At 36.8% G+C, this 21,990-nt stretch overlaps 6 protein-coding genes across 11 annotated transcripts; 2 read left to right on the top strand and 4 right to left on the bottom strand.

Annotated features, from left to right (window-relative positions):
* On the bottom strand, window positions 137-3,471 carry LOC18613841 (mannan endo-1,4-beta-mannosidase 4). 2 transcript variants are annotated; one of them, XM_007051279.2, is made up of 5 exons: window positions 2,845-3,471; window positions 2,474-2,668; window positions 1,744-1,866; window positions 667-872; window positions 137-568 (listed from the first exon to the last, which is right to left on the bottom strand). In XM_007051279.2, exons 1-5 carry the CDS (start codon window positions 3,196-3,198, stop codon window positions 208-210), a joined length of 1,239 nt encoding a protein of 412 aa, XP_007051341.1. In that variant the 5' UTR covers window positions 3,199-3,471; the 3' UTR covers window positions 137-207. The 2 variants fall into 2 exon arrangements, with proteins under 2 accessions (XP_007051341.1, XP_017969627.1); XM_018114138.1 differs by lacking the exon at window positions 1,744-1,866.
* Window positions 6,824-10,679, bottom strand: LOC18613840 (LRR receptor-like serine/threonine-protein kinase RPK2). Its single transcript, XM_007051278.2, has one exon. The coding sequence runs from the start codon at window positions 10,363-10,365 to the stop codon at window positions 6,997-6,999; it is 3,369 nt and encodes a 1,122-aa protein (XP_007051340.2). The 5' UTR covers window positions 10,366-10,679; the 3' UTR covers window positions 6,824-6,996.
* LOC18613839 lies at window positions 11,458-15,492 on the top strand. 5 transcript variants are annotated; one of them, XM_018124303.1, is made up of 6 exons: window positions 11,458-11,520; window positions 11,609-11,681; window positions 11,764-11,913; window positions 12,006-12,079; window positions 12,161-12,299; window positions 15,404-15,492. In XM_018124303.1, the coding sequence occupies exons 2-5, from the start codon at window positions 11,634-11,636 to the stop codon at window positions 12,294-12,296; spliced, it is 408 nt and encodes a 135-aa protein (XP_017979792.1). In that variant the 5' UTR covers window positions 11,458-11,520; window positions 11,609-11,633; the 3' UTR covers window positions 12,297-12,299; window positions 15,404-15,492. The 5 variants fall into 5 exon arrangements, with proteins under 5 accessions (XP_017979792.1, XP_017979799.1, XP_017979789.1 ...); XM_018124310.1 differs by lacking the exon at window positions 15,404-15,492 and adding an exon at window positions 13,862-14,305; XM_018124300.1 differs by lacking the exon at window positions 15,404-15,492 and adding an exon at window positions 12,429-12,653.
* LOC18613838 (putative expansin-A17) lies at window positions 12,205-16,821 on the top strand. Its single transcript, XM_018124276.1, has 4 exons — window positions 12,205-12,299; window positions 15,404-15,633; window positions 15,741-16,062; window positions 16,205-16,821. Exons 1-4 carry the CDS (start codon window positions 12,256-12,258, stop codon window positions 16,512-16,514), a joined length of 906 nt encoding a protein of 301 aa, XP_017979765.1. The 5' UTR covers window positions 12,205-12,255; the 3' UTR covers window positions 16,515-16,821.
* On the bottom strand, window positions 16,904-19,310 carry LOC18613836 (uncharacterized protein C9orf78). The gene is made up of 6 exons (XM_018124282.1): window positions 18,897-19,310; window positions 18,564-18,761; window positions 18,320-18,443; window positions 17,952-18,025; window positions 17,567-17,724; window positions 16,904-17,330 (listed from the first exon to the last, which is right to left on the bottom strand). Exons 1-6 carry the CDS (start codon window positions 18,986-18,988, stop codon window positions 17,167-17,169), a joined length of 810 nt encoding a protein of 269 aa, XP_017979771.1. The 5' UTR covers window positions 18,989-19,310; the 3' UTR covers window positions 16,904-17,166.
* LOC18613835 (germin-like protein subfamily 2 member 4) lies at window positions 20,122-21,508 on the bottom strand. Its single transcript, XM_007051273.2, has 2 exons — window positions 21,012-21,508; window positions 20,122-20,908 (listed from the first exon to the last, which is right to left on the bottom strand). The coding sequence occupies exons 1-2, from the start codon at window positions 21,121-21,123 to the stop codon at window positions 20,361-20,363; spliced, it is 660 nt and encodes a 219-aa protein (XP_007051335.1). The 5' UTR covers window positions 21,124-21,508; the 3' UTR covers window positions 20,122-20,360.

The raw sequence follows: 21,990 nt of genomic DNA, 5'->3' as shown, positions 1-21,990 counted from the left end.
ATCACATTTGTTATTTATTTTAGCAATTCAGTCTGCTTTTCTCGGTAAAAATTATTACTCAACTTGTTTGTAAATCCCATGTTGCTAACAGAACCTAGTGGTACTAAATCATGTCTAAGATGTAGCTTATGAGACATTTGTTCAACTAAACTCATCTCACGATTCCGCCTGTTGTACATTAATACCTAAGGTATCCCTCTGTCATCTTCAAGTGAGAGATGATAGCTTCTGAGACTGCTGAGCAATGACATGAGCAGTAGAAGGGCTCTGTTCCAAAACAACTTGATAGCCATCTCCCATGTTATCCATTCCAAGGCTGAAGAGTTGCCAAAAGAGCCCACCAGCACATGACCCCCCACTTCTAGCACTGTTGTAGATAGCACCGTAAATCTTTTGGAAATAGTAGTTTCTCTTTTCCAAGCTGTATCCAGGCAACTTGAAAGACTTGCCGAACTCTCCTATCAGAAGTGGTTTTCTCAGTAGTGAATTACAGTCCAGGATATGGGCTTGGATCCATTTGTCTACAAAAGCAAGCTGGGCCTCTTCGCTTGAATTTGTTGATGGTAACCTGCGATTTGGATTCATGAAAAGAAAAATCAAAACCCCCCTTCCTTTTGGTGCAGAACAGAGGATACCCAATCAGTGAAATAGCAATAAAGATATTACCATTGTTCAGGGTACAGATGAATAGTAGCAAAATCGACGTCGGGGATCTGATTATTAGAAATGAAATCAGTCCCAATAGGAGAGCTATTTGGATTGTATTGTTTCTTCTCTGGCATCGATTCCCCATAAAATCCTTCAAGACCTATTTCCAGTAGATGATGATTATCAATGCTCTTGACATGTGCAGCCATTTCTTTTAACCAGTTCTGTTAAAAAGAAACAATTGCATTAGTCCTGGTTCTATAAGCATACAAGTTTGACTATGTGTTGACAAGTTCAGCTTCAAAATGGGAATTAGAATTACTAAGCAAATACCAGTACATACAGTTAGCTGTATAGCAAATTCCTCTAATAATAAGGCTCAAAATTCTGACAACATGATTGAGAAGTTGGTGAGATCCATAGCTAGCTTATAAAATTCGGTAAAGTGGGTTGAAGAAAACATCGAACCACAAGCTATTAGAGGAAACTTCAACAACTTTACAGAATTCCAAACAAACACACAAACAAGCAGAAAGAACAAAGGGAGCAAATTTGGCGGTCACCATCATCATCAATATAGGATTCTGATCCTCCATTGCTCTTTGAAAGTTGGCCGTTTATATGATTCCATGTGGAGTTACATGCGTGTCTGTTACGGACCTTAGCCAAACTAGTTAATCAGTTTCTTATCATTTATCAATTTGTAACAACAAACCAAATTTGTTCTTGTTATGTTCATATATATCATCTAGTCACTTTCTATCCGTGACATTGATCATATCAATCTATCTTTTTATCCCCCAAAGCGAAATGGATTTTTCTTTAGCTGTGATGGGTTGAATTCATTTTTCCCATGATATGAAAGCTCAATTTCTCTAAACTGAGGTAATTTGTTTTGAGTACTGTCTTATTCGCATTAGTCTTTATTATTTCCACTTTCTAGCATTCACATGATAATGAGAAAACCTGAAACCATATTTTGTACGGTGTGTCGCATGAGTCGCTTTTATGTGTCATAGGACAAGACAAGACTTTAACAGGCAAAATTAGCTTAAAATCAACCACAAATGGAGAGAGGGATCCAGCGAGAGAAACCTGAAGGTTAGCTCCAGAAGGGTCACTAGGGCAACGGGGTTCATTCATGAGTTCCCAAGCAAAAATTGTAGGATCGTCTTTATATGCCACCCCGGTAATCGTGTTGATTCTCGTGAGCACTGCCTGCAACCATCGTTATTCTGCCATAAGTCCATAACTTAAAAAACAACAAAGATCTCCTTCAGTCCTCCTCACCCGAAAAGGAAAATGATTAACACAGTGCCAAAAAGTGATGTTACTACTAATAAAAAAAGGGGGGGAGATTTAGCCATGGTCTCTGTATTCCTAGGATGCGACAAACCAAACCTGTCAAAAGTAATTAATTTATGTCTATATGATTTTGATATCTGTTTTTTTATGACTAATTAAAAACATGACCAATATATATTATTTTTGCAGTTTCTTCTAACAGAATTCAAGGATCAGACTATGAAGTCATCCCATCTTTAAATATAGGTGGATGAAGCCAGCAATCATAGAGTGGACCCAACCAGGCCGGGGACCTGGCGTTCCTTTCGTTAGGTTCATACGTTAGGTTCATACCATCCTTGCAAAACTGGAAAAGTTTTCATGAAACCCCCCGGTTACAGTAATGAACTAATGATTTGACGACCAGACCCCAAAGCCCCAAGTAATACGGTTATTAGTTGCAAGCATTTATGAAATGGAGAAAATGGGGTTCAAGAATTTAACACAAGTTCCAGGAAATCAAAGCTGTACTCCAAAGTACCTTAACATGATTCTTGTAGTATTGTTTGACGAGAGAGTTTGTATAAAAATCATCTTCATTGCTCAGGCTCTGACCTTGTTGCTTTGCCCATTGAACATACTTATCTTTTCCTCCGAAATCTTTGAAGTTATTCACCAAACTCAGAATCAAGTGAATCCCATACTTCTTAGCTTCAGCTACAACAAAGTCCAGTCCCTGAAAAATAATTTAACCATAACATCAATAACAATAACAATCAATGTCCCCATTAAATTAGTCAATCTCAACTGAATACGACCACTTTTCTTGTAATTTCCACAAATCCCTCATTGCATTGGAAACAAGGAAACGAAACCGTTACCCAGAAGAAAAAAATGAATATCTGTTGTTACCTTGAACACGTCCTCATTGTAAGAACCAGGAGAATTCTGAAGGGGCTTGTAATCACCATCGTTGAAAGCCCAAACTCTTGCTACATTCATGCCATACTTTGAGGCTTCTCGAAAAGTGTCTGTGACCTTGATCCTTGTAGAAGGGTCAGATGCAAACATCATCATCCAATAAGCATTGAAGCCATTCAGGTAAAACGGCTTTCCATTCATGACAAAGTTGGTTCCTCTTGTTTGAACGAAGGAAAATGTACTGCCGCCAAGGTCAGGCCGAGCATGGCAAATTTCACGGTGGAAGATCATCATCACCGTCAAAACTAACAGGAGAAAGCTGTTGAAGGAACGATTTCCCTTCATTGCACAGGACCTGGACACTTTCGTACGGAGACAGTGTAGTCAATGAAGCACTAACGCCAGTGATATAATGCAAGTGGTTTCCAGTTTGTTCCTTGTAAAAAAACTATAAAAAGGACAACGAGGTAGAACAAATATACAGGGAAGGGAGGAATGGAGCTTGAGAGTTTGTAGGTTGTGTCTCATTGGATTCGTGGCGTGGTTTAAATAGGGCAAATTTATACATAATACATAGTTACCAACGCATTTATCATCACTTTTCATACTGTATTATACTCATTTTTTCCAACGAAGCAAACTAAATACATTTCCGTTTTCCTTCCAACTTACGTACTAAAAAAGGATAAGGGAATTAAAAAAAAAAAGGATAAGGGAATTAGATTAAATATCTCATGTGTGAACAAGACATTGGATAACTAAAAAGTTATCCATTAATAATTAATATTCTCTTCAAATATATATTTATTACTGTAATTAAAATTCTTTTGAAAAAAAATGCTTCAATAATCTTTTAACTTATTATAATATAATTAAAAAACATTATGAATACTTATTTTTCATTGTCAGATCATTTACGTACTTTAAATTTTATTATTTGATTCACATAAATATGCATATCAATTTTGACATATTGCATAGGAGGCATTTTCTTGTAACTGTTACAGCGGTTTCTTCTACTACAAGTATCCATAACATCATATCACAAGAACGGCAATAGCAGCAGGCAAGTTTGGCAGCTGATTTTTGATGTGGAAAGCTATGCATGCCACAAGATACATGCCTTACCATATGTATTATAATATAATTAAAAAACATTATAAATACTTACTTTTCATTGTTGGATTATTTACGTATTTTAAATTTGTTTTAGATTTGAAAAAAAAAAAAGATTCAAACTCTACTCTTTAAATAGAAGATCATGTACCAATCAATAAGTGAAATATTCAAATACACGTATTTTAAATTTTTATTAATTGATTCACGTAAACATGCATAACAATTTTGACATATTGTATAAGAGACATTTTCTTGTAACTATTGTAGTGGTTTCTTCTACTACAAGTATCCATAAAATCATATTACATGGATGGCAATAACAGCATGCAGGTCTGGCAACTGATTTTTGATGTGGAAAGCTATGCATGCCACAAGATACATGCGTTATCAAATGTATTTTTCGTGAATTTTGTCATGTAACCATCTCTATGTCATCAAGCAAATGACCCAAATCTATTTCAATTATTGGTCCCCAATTCCTTTATCTATACACTCAATCTAATCTTGAATATTTGGTTTTACTACATTTTATCCAATCTAATCATTGAATTTCCTTTGTTAGTAATTAAAAAACAACTAATTAATTACAAATTGATTGTGTGCGTGAATATTTGTAGATGGCGACATGTGCATGCCTATCATCACCAAAAAAACTATATAAATTTTCAAATCAATCATCATAATGTACATGATATAATAACCTAGCTGGGATTAATTTTGGCGTAACAATTATTACCTCTAGCGAATTGTCGAGATCCACCATTCAAAGCCCCAATCTCTTTCCCTCAGTCTCATTCAATTATATGCAAATAGTAAAAAAAGAAAGTTAAAGTTGTTGCAAATGCATACGATCTTGCACATAAAATTAGCTCAAGTTATGAGGAGAAACCTTCATTCTCTTCCCTCGTTGTCCTCCATACAAATACAGTACAAGAAAGAAACTTGTATCATAGGCTGCTCTAGCTAGTGCCTAGCTAGTGATATAGAGAGGTGGCAAAATTTGATTAGGTGGATAAACCTGACTGAACCCTAGACATCAAGCCCAGCCAAAATCCTGTACATATCCCCATTCCCCAGATCAAAATGTTGATAACGTAGAAATGATTAGGACCATATCTTTGTGAAAGACAGGGAAAATCAGCAACACTCCTATCGTCCTCAACATCGCTTTCCATCTGTAGTATATCGCCTCCGGCCAATTCAATGGCTCAGTTGGCCACGTAGTACGTACACTTACGTAACTGTCTATACAACTGTAAAATTAGGATTAATTCTCCCTTATCATTTATGGTCGAAAACGATTCCATCGTTCCATAAAATGCTTTAGCGGTTTTGATCTTCACAAACTCTTTTCCATTCTTTAGTTCCGCCACTCTTGATAACGTCTACACTTGTCTCCAGTCATTAACTTTTGGATAAGGAGGCGATGAGGTTGACGCAAGTGTTGGGTTCAAATTTTTTATTTTTCAGGTTTTTTTGGGACCGTTTGTCTTATAATTATCAACAACAATTTTCAAAAAAAAAAAAAAGAGAAAAATTCACAACAATTCTATCTTATTTTCAAAGAAAATGACATGTAGCCTGTCGAAAACCACTTTTCCCTTCGCTTAATACCTCATTCTCATGGTTGAATCTCATAAGCATGAAGAGTGATGATATACATGTTGAATATGTATTGGTTGATAAAGTAATTAAGGGGATACAACTACGATCATGATGTGGCCATGGCCAATTAATTAACGAACTGGCTAGGTTCGCTACATTTGCCAACGGCATCGTCCCAGGTTGGTACCGAGCCCATAATCTAGGATGGTGATAGGCATATGTACAACTGGAACTTTCGGTTGGTGCCTTTAAGGCCCTCGCGTCACCAGCCTAACCGTAGTGTGTGCTTGTTTACTTTTTGGATCGCAAGTTTTCACCCATGTTTGCCCCTGCGGGATTGCCTACGCTCACTTTACTTTTCCGCTAGCTGTTGCGTTGTAATGATGGATAAAATGGTTTACAAAAAATAGGGCTACTCCGAAGCAAGAAAACATAATCGAAACTAACCGATTCCAACATCGCGAGAAAAGAAAGACGAACAATGGAAAACCCATGGGCATATTTGTTCAGACTAAAATGAGCCGAAAATGCAAAGCTGCCAATTTAAGCCCAACCTACCAAGTTATGGACGTCTGTCCAACCCTTTGCCAATAAGCCTACAAGTCATTAGTACACAGACTCTGGAACTTTAGCCGTAAGTACGAAAAAGAAGCATGTGAATTACGTAAAAGTCCATTATACTTGATGAGAAATAAACCCCTACATTAGTCGTTGTCATGATTAAATAATTGTAAAAATTTTATAAAAAAAAATTACGGGTAAAATGATTAAGCTAGTACCTGCATTTGTTCTTTCTTACAGCATATGCTTCATTTACATACTTTTCACTATCTTCATTTCCTAGATGCTTAAAACTGCTCACAAGTAAAAAAATGTGGCTGATTAGCAAGCATATATATTGAGCTAAGGTAAGCATATATCCTTGATGCATGACAATCCCCCAAACGAAGTGTATGCAATAACAAATTGGTGAAACATCCCCCCATGAAATCTGAAGAACTGATAAACATAATCGTAGGAATAAAATAAGTACTGCTTGATCTAAACGGGAAATTAACCGAAAGTACTTGTAGCAATAGTTATTGATTCGGCTTCCCACTGCGCGTGGCACAGAGAAAGAGGGAAAAGAAACACCTTCACCTTGTTCTTCTGTTCCGAGTTGGCTTCAATCAAGCGGGTCTTGATTGCATACATGAAAGGCAAAAGCATGGTAAACTCAAACCAGTAACTTCAAAAACAGGTAATCTGAGGGAAATTTTTGATTAAAACATCTTATAAGAATTACTTTGATGGTTTCTTTACAAGAAATGTACTCCTATCAATGGTGAATAAGAAACTTTGGGCTTGGCAATGATATTGCTGACTTACAGAAGAGGCATCTTAAAAGGAGAAATAAAAAAGGAAAAAAGGAAAAAAACTTTAGGCTGTTGCAGGCTGAATGCCTTTCAATCTTTGGGCTACTTGCCTCATAGAAGGCCTGGATGAAAGATATTCACCAGTACATTTAACAGCCAAATGAAGCACCTCAATTAGATCATCTTGAGGTCCAGAATCCCATAGACCAGCAGTAAAAAACTCACAGCCTCGCCCCTGCCCAAGAAGCATGCTCGCCCACGTCACAATGTTGAAACCATTTCCAAAAGAAGAGAAGGATGGATCCAAAGCCTTCTTGTCAGATAATAACTCCAGAAGAACAACACCATAACTATACACATCTGCCTTATCAGACACACGGCATGTCAGAGCATATTCAGGGGCAACATATCCAAAAGTCCCTGCAACATCAGTAGTTGCATGAGTCTCAGAAGTGCCGAGAAGCCTAGCAAGGCCAAAATCAGATAGGTATGCATTGAAGTTATTATCCAAAAGAATGTTGCTTGGCTTGATGTCACGGTGCAATACCCTAGGGACACACTCATCATGCAAATAAGTAAGGGCACGTGCTATATCCAGAGCAATCTTGTGTAGCATACTCCATTCTACTGTCCTGCTTGATCGCTCCTGGATGAATTTTTCCAAATTGCCACCAGGCAAGTAGTTATAGATCAGGAACATTTCAGCCTCACTAACATGGTAACCTATAAGAGTTACAAGATTCGGATGCTGCACCCGTCCAAGAGTCTTGATCTCAGCAGAAAACTGTTGAACACCTTGAAACCTCCCAACTGAGAGCCGCTTGACCGAAACCACAACTCCTGGAGTGATTTCAGCCTTGTAGGTTGCTCCAAAACCTCCACTTCCAATGCAGTTTTGGAGATTGAAACAACCAGTGGCCCTGACAACATTTTCATAAGTCAGCTGTACTCCAATGCTGTTGCAAGTTACGACTTCTTTGCTCCCTGAAACTTGATCAGATACAGAATTGCATGCAAATTTCTTCATGCATACAAGTAGGAAAATCAATGCTATGAGGACAGCAAAAATTATTGAAGCCGATGTGATGGAGGCAATTTCTAGTGAACTGAATCCACTGCCATTTTTCTGTATGCTTTTCATGGGAGAATAAGCTCCTTGTTGTGAAATATTACCAAAGTGCTGGCGCTCCAATTCAGAGGATGATTGATCAGGGCGACATGGCTGAAGGTTAGGATTTCCTTTCACACTTTCGCAATTTATTGAATTTGAATTCAGGGGGATAGATCCAGACAAATTGTTGAAAGAAACACTGAATACTGAAAGTGTAGTAATGTTACTAAAGCCAGAGGGTATCTGCCCAGTGAGCTTGTTATGATCTAACCGCAGAATACTCAGGTGCTTGAGCTTGGCCAAATCAGGTGGTATCTCTCCTGAGAGGGAGTTTGAAGAAAGCTCCAAAACCTCTACTGAATACAGTTTAATAAAATCCTGAGGTATTGCACCAGTAAAGTTATTACTAGAAAGCGAAAGGTACCTCAAATCGTTCATCTCTCCAATATAAGATGGAATAGGGCCTTGCAATCTATTTTCACTGAGGTTAAGCTTAACTAGGGAAACCATGTTAGTGAATGATGTAGGAATTGAACCAACAAATTCATTGCTTGCTACACTTAAAAATTTCATACACTTACAGTTGCTGCCTATGTCTGAAGGAAGTTGATCTACAATCTTGTTGTTGCTAATATCAAAGATCAAACCATCCAAACTTAGACAAGGATCAAAAGAGTATGCTGAAAGATTACCTTCAAAATTGTTTCCATTCAACCAGAAACCATAATGTGGCTTAACAGACAAACTATATGAAGATATGAAAAATGGAGGAACTGAGCCGGTGAATTGATTCTTGCTGAGATCATGTAATACAACAAATTCACTTGACGAAAAGGAGAAAGGACCAACATTCACGAGGGTATTCCTATAAAAGAAAGAAGAGTAGAAACCAACCAAGTCCACTTGTGACACTGACAAATTCCCAGAACTATTAGAGCACTCACCAGAAGAAAATCTTGAGATGTTCCCAACCAAGGAATTTTCGCTGACGTTGAACACAACCATGCACGGGACAGAAATTTCTGTTGGAAGCAAACCAGTCAAGTTATTGGAGCTCAAATCAAGGAAGTGCAAACTCTTACAATTACCAAAGGACACAGGTATTTGTCCAGTCAAGAAATTCTGCGCTACATTCAGCATATTCAAGTTAGAACACGACCCCCAAGTCTGAGGAAAACTGCCCTCCAAATTTGCATTTGGCACCCAAAGTACATGAATATTGGGAAGTTCTACAATACTCTCAGGTAGTTCCCCCTCAAAATAATTATAATCCACCTCCCCATCCTCCTCTTGCTGAAATGTCAAGCTAGAGTCTTTCCTTGAAAACAGAGGACCATAGTTGTTCTTCAATACAAGCAATTTCAACTGCTTACAATTACCCAAATCCGGTGGTACAACCCCACTTAAGAAATTCCTGGACAAGTCCAATGCTTCAAGATTCTCAAGTTTACCAAGACTTGAAGGAATATCATCTTGCAGCATATTAGAAGACAGTATCAAAGACTTAAGCTCACCACAATTCCCCAATTTGGAAGGAATTGAACCCGAAAGCCCATTACTTGCAAGATGGAGATGCACTAGACTCCCACAATTCTCACCTAATTCCTCTGGAATTTCACCACTCAACCCATTTAAAGAAACGTCAACAACTTGCAAACTTACAAACTGCCTAAATATCGCAGGAATTGTTCCATTCAATTGATTCCCAGAAAGATTAATAACCCTCAGTGCAGTACAGTTTTTTAAAGTGGCTGGTATGGGACCATGAAAAGCATTAAAACCTAAATCAAGAATTTCCAAAAGATTAAGCTTTCCAATATCCAAAGGAAGCTCACCGAAGAATGCATTGAACCCAAGTGACAAAACTCTAAGCTTTGTAAGATAGCCAATTGAAGGAGACAATTTACCTCTCAATTTAGCAAAAGAAATCTTGTCATCAGCACCAACATGCAAACAAGGATATAGCAAAGAAAAGTTACCTCCAACTTGACCAGCTGTTACTGCTGTTGATGTAGAAAGTGAAAGTAGAGAACATGTAGAATTGAGGTTAGAAGAAAGATTGAGGCTAATGACTCGACCTGAAAGTGGGTCACATGTAACACCACGCCAAAGGCAAGGGTCTTTATCATTTGGGTTCCAACTAGAAGTGAACCCTAATGGGTCTTCAACTATAGCAGATTTGAAGTGCAACAAACCATCTTTATCTTTAAAAGCAGCCGCTAAACTAACTGCCTTGAACATAAATAGACGGACCAGAATTGAGAAGAGTAGTGTATTAAGTGAAAGAGCATGTTTCTGTAACTGGGGTGGCATCTTTCTCATCTCTAGAGGAGGAGGTTTCAACTTTCGAATGATGGAAACTTCAAAAAATAAAAAAGAAGAAAAAGAAAAAGAAGCCCTTGAGGTTGCCCTGCCAACAGCTGAAAGTGAAGCAAGAATTAAGGTAGGATTTAAACATGGATAGTTGGAGCTATGGGCGGGCCGGAACTAGAAAGTAAGGCTGTTAAGGAGTTTGTTTGAAGTGTGAACTGAGGAACTGGAGAAGTGTAAAAAGGCTACAAAGAAATGAACCGTCAAAGAGAAGCAACCATAGAGAGAGAATTGGGTAAAGTTCCAAAGCATGTGTAGGACTGTAGAGTGCATGAGTCTAGAGGAGTAAAATTGAATGTCCTTTTCAGCTTTTCTTTTTCCTTACCTTTTTCTAGTTTCTCTGACGCTGACACGCTGTATCTTGAGGCTTGGGCTTCTTCAGCTTAGCCACTCTCTGGATATTACTATAACATTTCTTTGATGAATTTCACATTGACCCCCAACAACTTGTTGGTAATCTCAATTTACTCCTTAACAACTTTGATTTTCAAGCAATTCTTCATCTTAAGTCAATGTATCTATTTGCATCTTGTCTCAATTCAAACTCATTTTCAACGAATTTGTTTGGTGTGTAGTCTTTGTTTACTCATGAGTCATTAATGATCAAACCAAACTCATAACTAATTATTTCAAGATTTGTCCTTATTGCCTAATAATTTTTCTAAAGGTCCCTGCTCAACCAAGAAAAAAGAGACATAAAAGACAAATTCCTTTTGTATAAAATACGATTAAATAGAAGCAAAAAAATATTTTTAAAATAAATACAGTATCTTGGTTGGAATGACCTGAGATTATTCTGCTTTAGTTTTGGATTTTAGTTTAATTTTTAAATGGATTAGGTTTGAATTTAACCCACCAAAAACCAAACGAATCTCCCTCCTCTTCGCCACTAATGGCCCAATCAAAATCTTAGTGGACGGCAATTAAAACCCGTTTCAATCTCTTTGGGCCTTAAAAACCCATTTCATTTAGCCCACCCAATAGATACGAAATAAATTGGAATTCGCGCGCATTCCAGTATTTCCTAAATTTAAAAGCCAAGGGTTTTTCTCCAAAGCGAAGCGTCTCTCGATTTTCGATTTGGATTTCGCTCTCCCTTTCTCTCCGGTAATTATGTTTCTCCATAGATTATTCCATCAATTCTATTGACCACGAATCTTTTATTGAATTAATTGTCTTTTGTTTGCATGATCAGATATATTCACTTTTGAGGTATAAAGATGGAAAGTGGAAGGAATGAAGCTATGAGGAAACGCATGAAACCGGACGTAACCCTCTTTGATTAGTTTATGTTCTTCTTCTTCTTTTTTCTCCTTTTTTAATCAAATGTCTAATTATTCTAAATGTTAGATGGAGGAGAAAGAGGATGATCATGTAAGCAATGAAACTGTTATGGAAACAACAGAGAAAGAACAATCTGAGACAAACATTGTTGGATCTGAAGAAATGGAACTCAATATCTCTCACATTTTTGAAAAAATCGAGCGCTTTACTCAACTGGTAACGATAATCATTCACAAAATCCTTTTGATTTTATGCAGATGTTCCTATTAATTCCTTTTTTTAAATAGTGTTCTTATAATTTTGTGTAGGTTTCGGAGCTACTGGAATCATGGAAGACGATGTTCAAGGAGTTGAGTGATGAATTTGAAGAGCGGCTGATTGTGTAAGATACAATTATTTATGAATTTAAGGAATCTAAAGATGGAGAATGCTGTTTCTTTATATTGGTTTTGTGGGGTTTCAGGATACATAAAGAACATATGGAGAAATGGCAGGAGGAGATAAATGAACTTAGGTTGGTAGATGGATCAAATGAGGAGGCTAGTGCTATGTTGAATAATGCTCGTTCTTTACTTCAGAATCCTCTTTTTGAATCTTGAAAGGTATATTCTCATAGAACATCCACTTTTAGTCCCAATTACATTTGTTTTTAACATGGAAGTTTAAGTGAAAGTGATTTCTTAAATAATTTCAAGCATTTTGAATAGTTTTGATTGGAATGTTCAAAACAGGTATTTGCTCTGGTTTTGTATATTGGTCCCAATGTATGAAAGAATTTGTTCATCCATATAGTAGCTAATGTGATGTAAATTGCTATGCCTCTGTTATCCCATCCTTCCTGTTTGGTTCATAGAATTGTAAGGTACGAAATCAAAAGACAGCTCTCTTGTTAGTTACCACTTACCATTTATTGGAACACATCTTTGGTTGGTTTCCTCTTGCATTCAGTTCTCTGCGAATTCCAATGATGACAAATTGTTAAAATGTTACAATTCTCACTTTACTAGATTAATTTTGACTAAAATATTAAAGGGCATATACTTTTCTAAATTATTTAGATAAATTCTTATTCTTTTGTCGTATCTAATTTAGTTCTTAAATTATTATTATTATTTGTGTTTAAGTATGTCATTTTTTTTCATTAAAATCATTAAAATTTTCATATCTTTATCATTGTAGCATCTATATATCTCTACCACACCAATATCTATGCGGCATATAGTGACAAAAAAGGGTTTTGTAGACGTTGTGTGACGTGTCATATAAGGATGATTTTACATGTCATGTAAGCATCAACTTAGCATGAATTTTCATATTTGTTTCATTTGTATGCTACTTTGGAAAAAAAAATCAGGTACATAATGACCTGGCATTAAATAAAAATAATTCTTTAAGAACTTAATTAAATATAATATAAAGATAAGAGTTTACTAAAAATTTTATAAAAAAGTATAAATTTTTTTGACTATTTTAGCTACTAATTTTGCTTTAAACTTAACAAGTTGAAATGTAGTATTTTATAGCTTTGAACTTCAAGTTAACTCTACATCATCGCTGCTTATGTTACGGGACTCGGTATAAGGCATGTATAGTCGATGTGGATATGCTATGTTTTGATAAGTTTTTACATTAATTTTCAAAATTCAAACGTCATACTCATATAAATAGTAAAGTGCTTAAAAATGTTGAGTACAATTACGTTAGGGTAAAGTAAAGAGCAGTATAGATTACAATAATGGAGGTTTGATGACACAAACAAGAATTTTGACTAGGAATAATACAAAGTTGATGGACGTTGCATTGGAGTGAAAGTGAAAATTAAGCTTTGTTGCCTCAAATGAACTTTCCTTGGCTAATTATTAAGTATGGTCAGCAGCCCCAGCAGTCTTTTTAGCCTTCATTATAAAGTAAGGCATAGCATCAGTACCATTTATCCCATTCCACATCATTTCTGATTGCAAAGATTGTACTTACCATTTAGAAACTGAAAATTAAACTGCAATCAACCGTATTTGATTAGTTAATATTGTAGCATTTGCATGGGTCTTTCAGACACTTTTCTTCTCCCTCAAGCCATGAGCCATGACTTTCATACTTTCTTTTTTATCGTTTTTGATTAAAAAATCAAATAAAATACAATTTCCCTTCACCAATTGAATTCCAGAACGTGAGACCATGTGTGAGCAAGCGGTTGGATGGGAAATTCTCAAATGGTGAACATGGCATCATCCATGTGCTACACAGGTGTATGTCCCTTAAGACATGCCATGATATACGGTTCTACTTATCAACCGAAGAATTATTTTTCTTTTTATTCCTTCTATAAGTAAGGTACGGACATGGTGGTTGCATATGTAACTGCTGCTGCAAAACCTGTCTAAAAATCAATTAAATATGGTTTTATTTTGGGGAGTTGACTTGGATTTTTCAGTCGCAATTTTAGAATCTCCCTATCCATTTGTTGTTGAAGGGTCGTAGTTGCAGTTTTCAACCTTAAGTTGCTGCCTAGAAACGATTATAAAATTCCTCTGCTAGTTTTATATTTGCCTGCTTGACAATTTGCAGCTCAACTGTACTGTAACGTACCACTGGAAATATAATGCCTTGAATTTACGAAACAATCCCATGCAGCACCCTCTTAGAATTTCAGAGAAATTGAATGGAAATGACTTTGCCAATAATAGAGCTTTGCTTTGATGTAATGTGAATGGGATTTTGTCGGTGAATTTTCTTCACTATATTCCTTCTAAAACTGTATGTGAGTTGATGCAGTGCTGATCTGTCCATATGCATTAAATTTTTTTCTAATTTTTTCCTTTTTCGATCACACCTATATATGTTCATATTATTGGTATTAATACCTTTTGATATATTTGACATCATTTTGAAACATTAATGTTTTAAAAGTATAATATATACTTAAAAAGAAATTTAAACTATTTAAAAATATTTAAATAATTTTTTATTTTTAATCAAATTTTTATATTTTTATTTTAAATGAAATAGTTTTTTATGACTAACGTTATTCATTATTCTTATGTGATGTGGTGTTGATATGTCGTGTTGACATATGATACATGACATGTTAATGCATTATGGTGAATAATGATGTGTCATGCTAATATGGTAGCAAAATGACAAGTGATGTTTTAACTTATGTTCATTAATAACAGTTAATTATAAGAATTTATTTGATTTAAAATAAAAATATAAAAATTTGATAAAAATATAATAAAAAATGAAAATATATTTAAATATTTTGGAATATTTAGAAACTTCTTAAAGCATAATTTGCACCTAGTTATGGATATAAAAGCTTCTGAGATTATAATATTCAATTTTTTTTATTTTTAGTAGAAAATGTTAATAATTACTACGTACTAAGAAAATTTTTGATGATCAATCTTATCTTCACGAAAATTGAAGAATGATGATGAGTGAGGAAGGGGCATAAAGGAAAAACTGATAAACTGAAGCAGCAAGTTCATAACTGCTGCCACATGGGTTTGAATATTTAAATGAGAATTTCCGTATGACATCATGAATTACGGATTCTTTCTATCATTAAAGAATCATGGAATGCCTTCATCCAGTCAACAAATTTGCAATGATAGCTTAATGTCTAACAATACCGTTCATATTTTTTAATTATTATTATCAGGTAGCTAGCACTGACTATAAATATCTACGATTTTGGCATCTGCAGCATCAAAGTCACCCTTAGCTCTAAATTCATCAGCATCAGAAGAAGGAAAAAAATCCATTGTTTTCAGAGGGAGGGAGAAACGAAAAACAGAATGGAGAGTGCCTTTCTATTCACCACTGCCATACTCCTTGTGGGGTTCTTTTCCACAACCATTCACGTAGCATCTGCTGCCGTTTGGCTTCCAGCCCATGCAACTTTCTACGGCGGAAGTGATGCTTCCGGCACAATGGGTAAGTTTTAATTTTTTATTTCTTTCTTTATATCAATCTGCTCATTTTAATGCATGAGTTAGAGCTGTTGGTCTTGAACTGATGATTACCATGTTGTGTTTTTCCAGGCGGAGCTTGTGGTTATGGTAATCTCAATACGGATGGTTACGGGATACAAACAGCTGCACTCAGCACAGCTTTGTTTAACAATGGCGAGTCATGCGGAGGCTGCTATCAGATAGTCTGCGATGCGGCCAAGGTACCGCAATGGTGCCTCAAGGGCAAATACATTACCATCACGGCCACCAACTTCTGTCCTCCGAACTATGCACTCCCAAGTGACAATGGTGGTTGGTGCAATCCTCCCCGACCACACTTCGACATGTCTCAACCTGCATTCCAGACCATCGCCAAATACAAAGCTGGGATCGTACCAATCCTCTATAGGAAGTATGTTGTTTCATCTATGCCCAGATTCTTCTCCCTGCTAATGTTCAACTTGGATTTATGCATTGTTGTTGAAATAGGGCTAAGACTATCTGTGGATAACTGATTACTGATGAGAAGTTGAATTCTGTTCTGTGTTTGCCAGGGTTGGATGCAGGAGAAGTGGTGGCATCAGATTCACCATCACAGGAAGGGACTATTTTGAGTTAGTGCTCATATCAAATGTTGGAGGTGCTGGAGAGATTTCCAAGGTATGGATAAAGGGGTCCAAAACCAATAAATGGGAAACCATGTCGAGAAACTGGGGTGCCAACTGGCAGAGCTTAAGCTATCTAAACGGTCAGAGTTTATCCTTCAGGGTCCAAGCCAGGAATGGAATGATTCGAACTGCTCTTAATTTGGTGCCTTCCAATTGGCAATTCGGCCAGTCCTTCAAAAGCAACGTTCAGTTTTAGATCTTTCCTATTGTTCATGTATTTTGTTTCGCCATACCTTTTTTTTCTTCTTCCAAACTGTATCATACAAAGTGTAATCATTTGGGTTGTGGCTTAGCCTTTTGCAATGAAGCCCAGCAAGTGATTTACAACATATATAAGCCAGGCCAACTAAAGGCAACTCTACTGCGTTGGCATTGATAGATGCAACCAGTATTGCAACTCGATTCTTTATTCCGCTTTAATGGAATGGTAGAACAAGTGCAAACTATAGGCCATGTAATAATAGGTGTACCAGGTTTTCCTGTAATAATGTTTGTTTAAGGAATCCTCCTGTCTCCCTGCTGTGCGTCCATCTATATACTTGCTAGTACTTGATAGTTGGTATGCAACGATTTGGGAAAAATTAGTTAAAAATATCATAAAAGTATATTTCCAACATTAGCTTTCCAAATTGATAACCTAGTAAGAGAATGATCGATCTCAATTGAAAATGTACAACATTACATCAGTTATAAGAAAAGTAACTAATAGTAGTAGTAAGATGTCCTTTCCTTTCTAACTGGACAACTTAGTGCAGAGGTAGCATTATAGCCTATCAAAGGACAGTAAAGCACTACCAATGCTGCTTGAAATTTCGGTATGGTTGACATGCTGCTTGTATAACCATTTGTTATCTCCTCATTACACGTTGGCGTTCTCGTTTTCGGAAGCGCTCTAACATAAACTCATCTGTTGCAGCTTGCCTACTTCCTGCTGCATCAGTGCTTGTATCAGTTGGTCTGGAGCCAGAGCTCTCATCCTGTGAGCCTCTGTCCTTGTACAACTCAGGATGTTCTGCAAAGTTCATGGGGAGGAAAAGGGTGGGAAAGAATGAACAGCACAAACCTTACTAAAGAAACAAAAGCAGAACAATAAGAACTGGAGATTACAAATTAACATCAAGCAATGACAAAATAGAGCCAAGTAATACAAACTAGTGAAAGAGCACAATCAAAATCCCACCAAAGGCAAACTGAAGTTAAATTCATTAACCTTTCATTACAATAGCATAAAAAGAACATGTAACCAACCTCTTCTAAGTTTTTCAGCATAATCCCTGCCACGCTGAAAATAATCAGCACTGAAACTTGACGGGATGCTAACTTCTGATTTTGCCCGTCCCATGAGCCGCTTTTCTTGTAGCAGCTTTTTGGCAGCCTCTGTTTCCTCTATATTTCTTAACTTGTATCTGAAAGCAAAGAAATCAGCATACATCATCTATTCATCTATTACAAAGACAGTGTTACACACTTTGGCCATCATTTAGCGGGTCTAAAGACATTATAACAAGCCTGCTTAGCATCAAAAGCATAGCAGCTTAACATGGTCTGACCTAGAAGCTAGATCTTCCCTAAAAGGAAGAAAATTAAGGAAGCACAAACACTCCTTGAAATGAAAGGTTAGTAAAAGGCATACTCAATAGGCAGCTGCACTTCAGCAATCCCAGTAGTCCACTGTGTCGAACTTTCTTCTGAATTTCGTCTCTTCACCTGCAAGGAATAGGCAAGAACTTACAAAACATGTTTAAACAAAATAAAGAGGTAGCATTATTCATATGAGAGAAAGAAAGTGGAATGCTTAAAACTAAGGGGTCGATTAAAACTAGGCGCAAAAAACTATAACCCGAAACTCCAAAAGCAATCTTCTTTTAACCAACGAAAATTCAAATGCAAATCTTCATAACAAACAACAAGCAAATTTGTTTGCCAATGACATTTACGAATAAGCAGCAAATCAAAATCTTAGCAATATGATCGGCATTATATAAGGAAATTCAAACTCACTTTAAGATGCTCGGGAATTTTATACAATTCATCTTCTGCTCGCGTTAAATCATTCTCAACTTCGTTTTTTGTATCCATGTTCCTCCCCCTTTTCTTCGCTAATTCTTGCTCTACATATTTTACCCTAAGTTTACAAAACAATTAGAGACAAAAATTAATCAATAAATAAAAAATAACCCTCCTTTTTTTAGAAAAAAAAAACAAATTATTTCTTATAAGAAAAAAAAAAAGGTAAAATGCATACATGTTTGGATCCTCAACCATGACGGCGGTTTCTTGAGCGAAGGTGTCTTGAAGAACAAGCTCCTCCTTTTCTCCATCAGCTTCGCCCTTTTCGGTAACTTTAGCGACGACGCCTCCGGTTTGCACCGTAGGAATTGCAGGGATTCCTGATTTCCTCTCCCTCTGCTTCTGCAGGAATTTCACTTCCTCTAACGCCAATCTATACACTCAATGATTTTTTATTAGCTGATTTATTTTATTATATATATATATATGTATACATTTCCAACTTAAATTATCAAAACAAAAAGTGGGAAAAAGAAAGGAAACGAAAAACCCTAATTAAAAGATTTACCTTCGGTCTTCTTCGTCGTCTGATTTGGGGGCGGGATCATCTCCTTCGTCTTCTTGGATGCTTCTTTTTCTGAAATTCTTCTTCTTCTGCATTTCAATTATAATTATCTTCCAATTTTCTCCTCCAAAATTCCTGTAAAACAGAAAACTCGGGAATACCAATTGAATTCCGTTCGATTCAACTTACTTCCCCTCCTTCCCCACCTCACCACTCACCGCGCTCTAACAAACAACATCACACAGCCATAGGGTAAAATCAAAACGCCACGTTTCGACGCGTTTCAATCCCGGCCCAAACGCATCGTTTTGTTTATTGGGCCTGTTCTAGGGGCCCAATGGCACTCACATGAGGCAACAGTTGTTGTTCTAGAAGCTAATTTGGAAATATCCCAAAATACGAAATCATTCAACATCTTTCATATTCGAGTGAAAGCATAAGCAAACCTAAATGTATTAAATATATATATATACAGTCGCTGGTCTATCACTTTGGGTACAGCCTGTTGGTACTTATGAAAACGATGTAACTCTTTTACTTTTGAGGAAGACGGTTCCCATTGAAGGACAGCTAGATGTGATCAGTATGATAGTTTTCGATTCACACCGTTTTCTCTCTGCCAAATAGCATTAGCGATTCGATAACCATAAGAGAGGAGGTCCTCATTGGTTGGAAGCCTCCACCTGTAGGGGGATTTAGAGTGAACGATCATGGTGCATATTGATGCACTCTAGATACGACGGCTACGGAGAATTATTCGGGATTCCAACGGAAATTGACGAAGAGCTTATGCGGTGACATTGGATAAGTTCTCAAACATATCGAGTTGAATTGTGGGGGTCTATCGTGGACCCAAGATAGCATAGGATTTGGGTTATAGAAAAATATGATCGCAAGTTGACAATAAAATGGTGGGACTAGTCATTACTTCAATTACAATCTATCTGTGTGCGGATTCGGATTTAATTTAAGTAGTTAAAAAGCTATTACAATAATAATGGGAGGTGAAAGTATTTTATATTTCTCGGTAAAGAAATGTGGTAAGGGACAATATGAGAAAAAAATATTTTTCTCTAAAAGAGAGTTGTTTAATTTATGATAACCCTTCAATTGAAACTAAGAGATCGTTGATGAATAATATATTGGAGGTTTGCTTCTCTAGAATGATTAGATCATAATGATATTCTCACTTAAAAAAACATTTCAAATGTTTTAATATAAATGATAAAAAAAAAGGACATGTTACAAACAATATTTTCCGTTTAAATTACATTATTCAATTCTAAAATAAGAAAATACTGTTAATTACGAATATCCAGCTACACCCAACTCAAATTATTATTATAACCCATAGATTTTCTTTCAAGTTTGAAAAATGAATATAGAATTAATACAAAATAGTACTCTCAATTAGGTTTGGAGAGCCAGGATTTGCTGGATTTTCTCCTCAAACTCGAGGGGCTCTTCTTAACTTTTCTTGGGGGCAAGCTTGGTTTTGATTTTGTTGACTTCCTTGGTGCCAATTTGGAAGGCCTTGGTCAAGACATTGTCTGGCACCGGGGGTGTCGAGGTAAACAATGTGGCGGCGATAGATTGAGTTCCGGGCAGTTGGCTGTTGAATCCTGCGATCACGGAAGCTGACTTGTCACCATTGTTCTTCTGGAAATGAACGAGACCCTTGGGGAAGACAAAAATGTCGCCTTTCTTGAGGGATTTGGAGATCAACTTGTTTGCTGTAGTGATGAATCCTGCATCCAATTCACCATCAAGAACAAAGATGATTTCAGTGGCACGTGGGTGAGTGTGGGGTGGGTTGAGGCCACCAGCTTCATAGTCGATGCGGGCAAGTGACACGCCAAGGGTGTTAAGCCCTGGAATTTTGTCAACATTGGCTAATGTTACAACTGATCCGACAGAATTATTGATTACTGCTGGATTGGCTAGACCGCTAAAGAAAAAATCAGCTTCGGTTACATTTGCTTCGTCCTTGCATGGAAATCCATTCACCTTTATTCCTACAAGCACATATAACATCAGATTGATATATGTTGGACAAATATTGCCCTGTTCGTGAGGAAAAAACAAGAAAGGTAGGTGTTGCGATTAAGGTTTTTGTACCTGCTGCTTTGTTAGCTACGCAGAGATCCTGGAGAAGGTCAGGATCAGATGCAACCACGCCGAACAGGGCAATAAAGACGAAGACATATGCCAAAACCTTGACTGCAGCCATGAAGATAACAATCAAGAGAAGCAAAAGGGGAGAATAATGGATTAGACAAAAAGCTGAGAAAAGCTTTTGTTTTGATTGTTGGAAGAGAAAGGGTTCGTCTACTTTATATAGAGAGAGAAAAATGGCTATGGAATGGGTGGTGTAGATGTGACCTTAAAGTTTGGAAACAGGCCTTCAACTTAAAAACAAAGCAAATTGTTACCATCTTTGACCCCATAGCATTCTGGGCTTTTCGAGGGGACAACATGTAAGGAAGAAGGAAGCTAAAAGATTTTAATGCACGAATAAAGAGAAAAAAGAATGATTGGACCTTGGGAGCCACATCATGAATGATCAAACGTGATACTAACTTAAAGAGCAGAAAAAGGCGTTAAATTATGAGAAGTTGAAGGGGAAAGAAGAACAGATAATCAATAGTTTGGTGGGGAGTTTTGCAGGGATAATGTTTTCTGGCTTTTGGGAAATCAAAAGAGGGGAGTGGAGAGAAGAGCAAGACATTTTGCATCACGCCAGCCAGTACCTACCACGAAGAAAGCGATTCCCTTCAGTACGATGATCGGGCCCTTTGGGATGGGATGGGACGGGGCTACTAACACTTTCGCTTTCCATTTTTTGTGTGTCTCCAACTTTGGTTTTTATTGTCTAACATCCTCGTTCAACGACAAACAAGCATAAACCTTGATTCTTGGCAAAACAACCGTGAAAAATATTTACTGTGGATAAATTTAAATGGGTTGGTTTACCAGCTGTTGTTGCAGTGGTTGAATTGTCCTGTCTGGTAGCTTCATTACAGCTTTACAGGATCATTAGCGGATAGCTCATGCATATAATATATATAGTTCATTTTAGTTCCGGTTCCTGTAAGTG

The sequence above is a fragment of the Theobroma cacao genome, chromosome 1 (assembly GCF_000208745.1).
Source record: "Theobroma cacao cultivar B97-61/B2 chromosome 1, Criollo_cocoa_genome_V2, whole genome shotgun sequence".
NCBI classification, from domain to species: Eukaryota; Viridiplantae; Streptophyta; class Magnoliopsida; order Malvales; family Malvaceae; genus Theobroma; species Theobroma cacao.
The sequence above is the reverse complement of the archived record's forward strand: the minus strand, read 5'-3'. Positions and strand labels throughout refer to the sequence as shown.

What these genes read in the sequence shown, in the direction of transcription:
- LOC18613836 (XM_018124282.1), bottom strand. Translation starts at nt 18,988, where the DNA reads ATGCAGAAGAAGAAGAATTTCAGAAAAAGAAGCATCCAAGAAGACGAA. An exon ending in GACGACGAAGAAGACCGAAG is followed by an intron (nt 18,762 to 18,896) that starts GTAAATCTTTTA and finishes TTGAGTGTATAG; the next exon opens with ATTGGCGTTAGAGGAAGTGA. An exon ending in AAATTCCCGAGCATCTTAAA is followed by an intron (nt 18,026 to 18,319) that starts GTGAGTTTGAAT and finishes TATTCCTTGCAG; the next exon opens with GTGAAGAGACGAAATTCAGA.
- LOC18613840 (XM_007051278.2), bottom strand. Translation starts at nt 10,365, where the DNA reads ATGAGAAAGATGCCACCCCAGTTACAGAAACATGCTCTTTCACTTAAT.
- LOC18613839 (XM_018124303.1), top strand. Translation starts at nt 11,634, where the DNA reads ATGGAAAGTGGAAGGAATGAAGCTATGAGGAAACGCATGAAACCGGAC. An exon ending in TCGAGCGCTTTACTCAACTG is followed by an intron (nt 11,914 to 12,005) that starts GTAACGATAATC and finishes AATTTTGTGTAG; the next exon opens with GTTTCGGAGCTACTGGAATC. An exon ending in TTTGAAGAGCGGCTGATTGT is followed by an intron (nt 12,080 to 12,160) that starts GTAAGATACAAT and finishes GTGGGGTTTCAG; the next exon opens with GATACATAAAGAACATATGG.
- LOC18613835 (XM_007051273.2), bottom strand. Translation starts at nt 21,123, where the DNA reads ATGGCTGCAGTCAAGGTTTTGGCATATGTCTTCGTCTTTATTGCCCTG. An exon ending in CGTAGCTAACAAAGCAGCAG is followed by an intron (nt 20,909 to 21,011) that starts GTACAAAAACCT and finishes ATGTGCTTGTAG; the next exon opens with GAATAAAGGTGAATGGATTT.
- LOC18613841 (XM_007051279.2), bottom strand. Translation starts at nt 3,198, where the DNA reads ATGAAGGGAAATCGTTCCTTCAACAGCTTTCTCCTGTTAGTTTTGACG. An exon ending in ACTACAAGAATCATGTTAAG is followed by an intron (nt 1,867 to 2,473) that starts GTACTTTGGAGT and finishes CGATGGTTGCAG; the next exon opens with GCAGTGCTCACGAGAATCAA. An exon ending in CTTCTGGAGCTAACCTTCAG is followed by an intron (nt 873 to 1,743) that starts GTTTCTCTCGCT and finishes TCTTTTTAACAG; the next exon opens with AACTGGTTAAAAGAAATGGC.
- LOC18613838 (XM_018124276.1), top strand. Translation starts at nt 12,256, where the DNA reads ATGCTCGTTCTTTACTTCAGAATCCTCTTTTTGAATCTTGAAAG. An exon ending in CTCTTTTTGAATCTTGAAAG is followed by an intron (nt 12,300 to 15,403) that starts GTATATTCTCAT and finishes TGGCATCTGCAG; the next exon opens with CATCAAAGTCACCCTTAGCT. An exon ending in TGATGCTTCCGGCACAATGG is followed by an intron (nt 15,634 to 15,740) that starts GTAAGTTTTAAT and finishes GTGTTTTTCCAG; the next exon opens with GCGGAGCTTGTGGTTATGGT.